The 9,035-nt window shown below is 52.3% G+C and overlaps 1 protein-coding gene across 1 annotated transcript; it reads right to left on the bottom strand.

Annotated features, from left to right (window-relative positions):
- Positions 1 to 251: 251 nt before the first annotated feature.
- On the bottom strand, positions 252 to 7,945 carry GNL1 (G protein nucleolar 1 (putative)). The gene is made up of 12 exons (XM_082732933.1): positions 7,835 to 7,945; positions 7,271 to 7,436; positions 6,749 to 6,885; positions 6,442 to 6,593; positions 6,253 to 6,324; positions 5,089 to 5,296; positions 4,816 to 4,911; positions 4,050 to 4,244; positions 1,607 to 1,785; positions 1,366 to 1,528; positions 976 to 1,116; positions 252 to 602 (listed from the first exon to the last, which is right to left on the bottom strand). Exons 1-12 carry the CDS (start codon positions 7,905 to 7,907, stop codon positions 361 to 363), a joined length of 1,824 nt encoding a protein of 607 aa, XP_082589059.1. The 5' UTR covers positions 7,908 to 7,945; the 3' UTR covers positions 252 to 360.
- Positions 7,946 to 9,035: the final 1,090 nt, after the last annotated feature.

The raw sequence follows: 9,035 nt of genomic DNA, 5'->3' as shown, positions 1-9,035 counted from the left end.
GAGGGTTGGATTTAGACCTGGCCTCAAAGCCTGAAGTGACTTCCCCTCCCCATGTTGATACTGGGATTCATAAGGTACAGAGTAGAAGAGTGAGCAAAGACAGTGGATTTCATAGCCTTACAACCCAGTGAATTAACCCCTAAGAGAACTCTTCCTTCCCAAAGAGGGGAAAGAAAGGAGAAGAGGAGAGAGGTTTCCCACAGCTGTCGGCTAAAACAGCCGCTCTCACCTCAGTCCATTCGGGGAAGGGGTTACAAAGCAGACCATCTTTATTCATAATTGGGGCAGCAGAGGGGAGGTACCCCCAGGACAGTTCAAAAGCAGAGATACTGGGTGGAGAAGATGGCACAAGGTAGGAACTCAGCACTCATCCTCTCCCAGTAGGGCATAAGGGTTTCGGGCAGCCAGGCTGGACCCTGGAGCTGAAGTTGGGGTGTCCTCATCCCCTTCCCCCTCCTCATCCGCATCCCGGTCCTCCTCTCCCTCCTCCTCACAGGAGCTGCTCAGCTCTTCTTCTTCCTCCTCCTCCTCTTCACCAGCTGGCCCCACCCTGCCCTGCAAAACCACCAGCTCTGTGGTCTCTGGATGGGACTCCCAGGTGCCTGGGGAACCAAAACAAGAAGAGAACAGAGGAAAGTTTTAAGCGAGGAACTAAAGCCAAAGAAAGATGGAGAAGAGGCAAAGACTAAGAGTAACAATCGGTTTTGCAGCTGCTGGTATTCATTCATTCATTCAAATTCCCATGTGCTGGACACTGAACAGAAGCTCTGCATATATTAACTCTACTCTCTACCATCACCTTGCCAGAGAACAACTATCATCCAGGTTTTGCAGATCAGGAAACTATCTCAAAGATGCTTAGTAACATAGAGCTGAGGAACAGGTACAGAATCCAGGTCTAACCCTCGCTCTGTGTAGCCACAGAGCCTGCAACCTTTTGCCTACATAGTAACACAAGAACAGTGGCTGTCTGACCTTTCTGTTCATTATAGCCCGGGGGATGAAAACACAGGCTGAGGCGGCCGTCCAGTGCCAGCCGTAGGAGGCTATTGGCTGCTCTGTACACATCGTTCCGGGCTGCCTTAGCTGTCTTATAACCGCGTTTCTCTGCCCAGGCTGGAGAGAGAAAAGAAGAGTAGGGAGGGAAGCCATTAACTGGGTCCAGTTACCATCACCCCATTCTTGTAACACAGTCCTTCCAGTTTTCTACAGATCATCCCAGACCACTGATCTTGCTGGCCCCACGACAGAAATCCAGGCATGAGCAGCCAGGTGCTTCATCAATGGCAGAACCTGTGAGGACAGGTGAGGAGATAGGACAGGGTTCAGGGTAAGGGGAGGAGAAACCAGGAACATAGAGCCCACCTTCACAGATGTCCCAGGCACACCAGGGGTGTTCCGCTGAGGGATCCTTGGCCTCTGGGTGGCGCAGGTGGAGCAGGACCTGCACAGGAATTCGAGAGGCTAGGTAGCCCACAGCGGTGTATGGCTCCTGGATTTGGGCAATGGGGTAGATCCCCGCCAGAACCTGAGGGCAAATTAAGAATGCTCAGTCTGTTCCTGACCTCTTGCCTCATCTCCTTTCCTGCCCCCTCTGCCCTCATACCTGTAACTGCCTGGGCAGAAGGGATGGGAATATGAGGCCGGGGCAGTCACAGAGCTTCACAGAGGGGGTGAGAAAGTAGGTCTGAAAGTATCGGGTGTGGCCAGGTGTTCTGGAGACACTCACGACCTTCCTGCCTACCAGACCGTTGATCAGCGAGGACTTGCCCACATTGGGGAAACCTTAGAAAGGCAAGAAAAATTAACATTAGACAGTTCCCTACTCTGCGACAGGCAGGATATGGTGCTATAACTATAAATAAGAATGGAAGTAAGGCACAGAAATTAAAGAAGAGGGGGTGCCTGGGTCGTTCAGCTGCTAAGCATATGCCTTGGGCTCAACTCAGGGTCCCAGCATCCTGGGATCAAGCCCCGTATAGGGCTTCCTGTTCAGCAGGAAGCCTGCTTCTCCCTCTCCCACTTCCCTTGCTTGTGTTTCCTCTCCCACTGACTTCCTGTCAAATAAATAAATCAATCTTATGAAGGAAGGAAGGATGGAAGGAAATTAACAAAGTGGTACAACCTTGCAAGTTTCAAATCAGATTCTGGGCTGCCAGGGTTGAATCCTGGCCTCTCCACTTATCAGCTTTATAACCTCAAGGCAATTTACTTCATTTTCTGAGCCTGTTTCCTCATCTTACAAGTACAGATACCTTCAAGCTCAAAGTGGTCAGGATTAAATACAACTGTGTGGTTCAGTGCCTGTGGTACACTAAATGCCCAACACAAGTAAGACATGCAGCTCATAATCATCACAACTTCTCCAGGGAGAAGACGGGAAAACCTCGAGGCTCACTGCCACTCTCTTCAGGACTACCTCTAATATTTTGGGTGACCTTGGTATCCGCACAGGTGGCCTGTTTAATACTCTGGCCTCTGAGTGCCAGCATCTATCTTCCGAAGGTCATTTCCTCAACTACCCACTGCCACAGTCATACTCTGGATCTGGTCAATTCACGCTTCTAAAATCTCAACTGCAAGCACCACTCTCTCTGCCCTGATACCCCGTCATCCCAGCTCACTTACTCTGTTCCTCATTTCCAGTAAATTTTTGACCCACTATTCCATACTGAACTCATGTCCTCACTTCCCTTCTTACCCAACTGAGATACTATGACCCAGCTCTATACCCAGCTCCTTTCACAGACCACGAAATCCCAAGTCCTGCCCCTCTCCTTGATCTTACTCATCCCCATGGCTCCCATCTCCCAGTGCTCTGACACTGGCTTGTCCCATAATCACCAAGCTTGCTCTGACATCTAGATCTTTTCATTTACTAATCCATTGGCCTGGAAGGCCCTTTTCCCTTATCTCCAAATGGTTATTCCTCTCAACATGCCGGGCTCTTCTCAAAGGGGACTTTACATGAGAACCCTCCTCTCTGGGTCACTCTCTATCCCCTTTCATTGTCCCTAAATAATATGGTTTCAAGTCATGAATCTATTTATTTCCAAGGCAATAAGCTCTGTGAGAGTAGGGACCTTTCTGCCACTTTCACGGCAGCATTATCTGCTCCTGGAACAGCACCCGGCACTTAGCAAAACATCTGTCAATAACTAGAAGTAAATCCAAGCTCAGGACTGCCTATGCCACAGAAAATGCTCTACCTTGCATCACTGTGATGTAAGCTACTGCACACAGGTATTGCAGAGTCTTGAAGAGTGGACACCCCACCCCCACCCCCCCTCCACCCTCACCAGGGAGAAGCAGGGGGAAATGACTGGAGAGTGTGCCATCTGTCAGCAATCAGGTAGGTTGTTCCCAAGACAAAAAGGGGACTAACTCAGGAATGTTTCCAAGGAGCCCAACTAACTACTCTGCTTTCCTTAATTTGATTCCCCTATCACCTCAATGCCACAACTTTGCCCAAGTCACTTCTTACGGCTCCCATCAACAAAGGGAAGGGGCCTGGGTCCTAATCATACATTCCTTTCTTCCCCACCAAGAATGGAGACAAAGCTCTTAATTCAGGGAAATTCTCCTTGACAACAGACTTAAAGGGATAAGAGTTAGAAGATATGAATGCTAACTAACCTCCTACTAGGACGTAATGATTTCTCTACTACAGACCGATTATGACTATGGGAACAGTTAAGATATATATCATTTAGAACAATGCTTGGTACCTGGTAAGCACTACGTAAAGGTTAAAGTTTAACAATCGTGATTATTACTAGTAACACTATTTGTCAGTCATCCTTAGGCTCTGCCTATGCTATTCTCTTCATTCCTCACATCTGTTCTTCTAATTGGGTATCAGCATCCTCATTCTAAAAACTAAAATAACTAAGACTCGGAAAGGGTAAATAACTTGCTCAAGATTAGTAAGAGCTAAGCCTGAATTTAACTCAAAGGCACCAGGACCTTTTCACTATTGCTGACACCTTCCTTTTCTGAAACTCTGTACCTCAGGGTAGGCCACCACACATGGGCCACCACTTCCTTACCCACACAGCCAATGGTCACCACCCCATCTTTGTAGCGCTCCCGGGTTGGGCCAGTTGGCTCCATCGCTGAGTCAGTCTGCTGCTCCACCAGGACTGCAGGTCCATCCTCTTCTTCCTCCTCCTCTCCAGAGCCATTTCCCCAGGTGGCCCCAGCCACATCTCGGGCAATCTTCTCTCGCCAGCTGCTCAAGTCCACTGTTCAGGAAAGAAGATGATAAAGGTTCTCCCCAGGGCCACCAGAGATGATTGCACAGACTATGTACTGCAAAACTCCCTCTGGAGTTGGAGAGTGCCAATCCACATGACAGATTCTTCTTGGCCTGTGTTGAGTTTCGGAAAAATACAGGGAAGACTGAAGGCAACAGAACACTGGGGTTCCTGCCTACCTGCTGTCTTTGTTGCCACCATGTGTGCTTCCTCTTCTTTTTTTAAGATTTTTATTTATTTATTTATTTGACAGACAGAGATAACAAGTAGACAAAGAGGCAGGCAGAGAAAGAGAGAGAGAGAGAAGCAGGCTCTCCACTAAGCAGAGAGCCCGATGCGGGGCTTGATCCCAGGACCCTAGGATCATGACCCGAGCCGAAGGCAGTGGCTTTAACCTACTGAGCCACCCAGGTGCCCCTGTGCTCCCTCTTCTATCCTTCCCCCGCGTGCTCAACTACATCCATAATAGAAGGGACTAACTTCAGGGAAGGGAAGCAAAATGACTTTAGGTCTTGGGTCTCCCCCATATCCTTCCACAGCTTCCCTCTTAGCTATATACCTTTTCCTGCAGTGATGGCTTCACAGGCTCTCAGCAACTGCTCTGGCCCCAAGGCCCGAGTCCAACCTCTCCCCCGCCTCCGACTCTTCTTCAAAACTGAGATCAGAGGGCACAAGTGTTAGGCTTAGTGTTAGGTGTTGGGCTTATACACCCCAACTCACCCACCACCCTTAGGCCCAAGATCAGGTACTCCTTCATCAACAAGCTTCTCTATTCTCCGTTGTCCCCTGCCACCCCACCTCTCCCATGCTGCCTTTCTCATTGCCCACTCACCGCTACTAGGGTCCTGTGGGGTGCGGGGGTCCCGAGGGAAAGAGGTAAAAAGGACTACGTGGAGCTGGGGATAGTGTTGGTGAAAATAATGCTTCCAGGCAACCACGAGAGCCGGTGGGGCTAGATCCACCTTGTTCAGGACCAAGACCAAGGCCAACCCAAGTTCTCCAGTCACGTACTCGTAAAGTGCTGGTGGGAAATTCACAACCTGGGACAGGGTTGGCGAGAGGAGGGAGCAATGAGAGGTCAACCCAGAGTTCTCTGCCTCTAGTTCCCCACTCACCAGGTACCACTCAGAGACAAGACTCTGGGGGTAGCAGATTCTAGGGGCAAAAGGGTAAATTAGCAAAACTGAACTAAAAAAATAAAGTAGCAGTAAGCAATACCTGTGCCTTTGTCTCTGGGGGACTTCTTACAGGTCCTGATTAGGGATGGAAATGAGCCAAAAACAAGACAAGGAAATAGTGATACCTAGCACACTGGTGTAAAGATTGGGGTCAGGCATAAGAGTAGGGTTGGGATAAAACTCATAATACCTGTTTTTGTGTGCACACAACTATCTACACGTATTTAGATGCATGTATGCACATGCACATGTCTGTAGATTTGTGATAAGCATATGTGGCTGTGTGAGTGCATGTGAGTACACACATTCGTATGTGTAGGAGTGTGTATATATGGGCCATTAAGGACTTCCAAGCTCAATGTCCCCACAGACCTCCCTTTCTCCCACTAGAGGACAGCAATGGAGTGGCAGAGCCAGGTTAACAGAAAGGTTGTCCAGCAGCCAAGTTTAGAGCCTTAACTACTATCCTAGTCTTCCATGTAAGGCTGAATTCTATAGAGACTGATGTGGTGGGGCAGGGAGGAGCCCCAGGCTGCCTTCACAGAATCCCCTGGAGCTCCACACTAAAACATCCTATTGGTCTAGCTATGGTGGAATGAAAACAGGATACATAGTTTTTCATCAAAGGAATAAAGAGTCAGTTAACCTGAGCAGGAGTGACAAACTGTGACACTGATGAACAAAGGACTGACTGCTTGACTGCAAACATCACTATGCGGTAGGAAAGACCTCTCCATCTCCCAACTCCTGCCTCCGCCCTTTACCCCACAAGAATCTTCCTCCCCATCCTCCTTGTCACCCTCACCCCCAGTACTCACTGGGTGTCGGATATCAGTGATAAGTAGGACAATGTCAGACATCTCCAACACACGCCACAACTGCCTCCATGTCTGAAAAAACAAGATTGGTGGAAGAGTACCTAAGCCCAGAATTCCTCTCCTGCCTGACCCCAGACCAATGTGACCAACGGTCACTATGCCCCACTCCTGTCCCCACTCCATTCTCACCTCCAGATTATGCTCAAAGTAGCTGAGTTTTTCAGAGATGTAAGCCCCATGAATCTTTGCAAGGTACTCCTGGAAGCTCCGTTCCTCCTGGCTCATTAGCTGCTCTTTGGACATCTCATAGCTCCAAGGAGGACGTCGGGGAAAGTCCAGAACTGGGAAGTTGGGAAAAAGTCCAAGTAAGTCAAAATAGTTTCAGGGCTCAAGAATGGATCCCAGACCTCTCATCCCTCACAGTCAGATCTTCTTCTTCCAAGTTCCTTCCCCCAGCCCACTGCCTCTTCCAAACACCCAGATGTTGAGCTCTCACCTGAGCCAGGCTGATAGACCTCCCGGATGTCCAGCTCCAGCAGCTCAGCACTAACAGGTTGCAACACTTGCTCGCGGGCTGCCCTCTTTCTCCTTTCCACCTCCTCCCGGCTGTCTCGCTCAAAATGCAGCCGGTATCTAATGGGACAGGGACCGCAGCATCTCTTGCAATCCCATGGCCACAAACTCCCCTCCTGGGCATACAACTTCATAGAGCTTTCTCTCCAAAGTTGTCCAAGTCTCCTCTCAGTCCACCTCCCTCAAGTCCCTCTCCCGCAATATTCTGAGCTTCTCTAAACCTCGCTTTTTTAAAAGCCAAGAACTCTCTCCAGCCGCCCCCGCCCGGCAAAGGAGGATTGTGGCCGGCTCCCGTGAGCCCAGCTGCCAGCGAAGAGACGGACGGCATCCCAGACCCACCCCCTCCACGACCAGCAGCAGGCTCCCCCCTCCCACCCCAGCCAACAACGCTCTCACTTCCGGGTAGGCGGGGATGCCCCGGCCAGCGCCCCCAGCCTGCTCTCACCGATTTGGGTCATAGCCTCGAGGACCCAGCCCCTGGGAAGGCTGCTGATTGAGCCTGCGGATATGATGGGTCACAGACTCCCCGTCCGAGGTGTCGGTCTGCTCCTCCCGTCGCTCCCGGCTCCCGCTGCGGCTGTTGGAACTGGATCGCAGCCCATCTTGGAGCCCTGCGGGGAGGAGGCGGTGACGCCAATACTGGACGGCTCTAAGGGGCGGTAAGACCCCCCTCCCCGGTCTGTGTGGCTTCCCCTCACACCACCCCACTTCTTTTGAGGCCCGATCCTCCCAGCATCCTGCCCAAGACCCTACCGGATGTGCGTGGGGGGAGTCATTCCTCCTCCAGGGACCTGCGGGGATGGCGCCCCGTTCGAGCTGGAGGGATTCCCCTCCCCCAATTCCCCATCCTTTCCCACCCCTTCCAGGGAGACTGGGGTGAGAGAATCCCGATCGTCTGCGCGTGGCCACCACCCACTCCCACACCCCGCAGGGGTGCGGCGGGCACACCCCTCCTTCCAGAGGTGCCGGGAACCCGAGCCCCGCCCCCTCCCCTCGCTCCCGCACTGACCTCGCTTACGCTCCCGCTTGTCCTGCAACTGCTTCTTCTTTTGCTTCACGCTGAAGGGCTTCTTTCTCGGCATGGCCTGGACCAGTCCCCTGGCCCACCCTCCGCCGAGCTCCCGCCGCCTCAACTGACTCCCCCCCCCACCCCCCCGGGCACCCCCCGCCGCAAGGGCCTGGGACCCTAGAGGGGGCGGGGCTATGAGGTGACGTCAGCGGGCGGGCCTGGCCGATTTGCCCGCACCCCCCTAACTGTGGCCTGGGTAGAAAGCGAAGGAAATACAGCCACTTCTTTATAGGAGCGAGGCGAGAGCAGGATGCGGGGTGCGCTACTGCACGTGAGAGTCAGTGGCACCGAGAAGGCGCAGCTGCGGCGAGGAAGGAGGCGCGCGTGGGAGGATCAGGCTAATTTCGTCACGGACGCTACCAACTCGCGTTCGGAGGAGGGGGGACTTGTGTCATCACTACCTTGCGCTCTGGGGGTGGGGGAAGCTACCACTCACCTGGAGGGGGAGGTGGAGCGGAGGGCGGGTCCTACCACCTGGGAGAAAGAGCGTGATTGCGCTGAAGCTACTTCCCAGCCCCCCACCCCCCCGGGCTTGACCTTAGTGGAAAGACTGGACTGCGCGTCCCAGGAATAGAGTGGAGTTGCTCGTCTACACTGGGGGCGGGGCCAGACGTCTTGAGGGGCGGGTAGCGGTCTCAAGAGCCGTGGGACCCAAATTCCTTGTCAAGGTAGTGGTAAAGAGCAGGTTTACAGATCATAAGGGCAAAGGCAGGCTAGGAAGGAAACCCAGGTGGGACAAGGATTTTTGGAGAGAGGTCAGAGGGCACGAAGTTGTGCCTGCAGCCGTTACCATAGTAACCAGGGTCCGGATGTGGCGATCTTAAGGTGCGACAGCTCTCTCAGGCCTTCTGGCCCGAGAGCCTGTCGACTCTATGGCACACAGTGAGCAGCCAGTCGTGGATTCTTTGCGAGTGGAGAAGAGAGGAATTTTTAAAAGCATTTAGAGGAACGCAATAAAAAGTAGCCTTGAGACTGCTCCTGTGCCTGGCAGAGACCGAGGGAGGCGTTTTATGATAGAATTTGACGCATAAAAGCTCCCCGGAGCTTTCCGGAAGTTAAATGGCGGGAGCATCAGCCTCTCCAGCACTCACCGGAAGCGGAAATAGAATCCCCGCGTGCCCCTTCCTCACTGCCCTCCAAA

The sequence above is a fragment of the Mustela nivalis genome, assembly GCF_964662115.1.
Source record: "Mustela nivalis genome assembly, chromosome: 5".
Classification (NCBI taxonomy): Eukaryota; Metazoa; Chordata; class Mammalia; order Carnivora; family Mustelidae; genus Mustela; species Mustela nivalis.
Note: the sequence above shows the minus strand (reverse complement) of the source record. Positions and strands in the feature narration are given on the sequence as shown.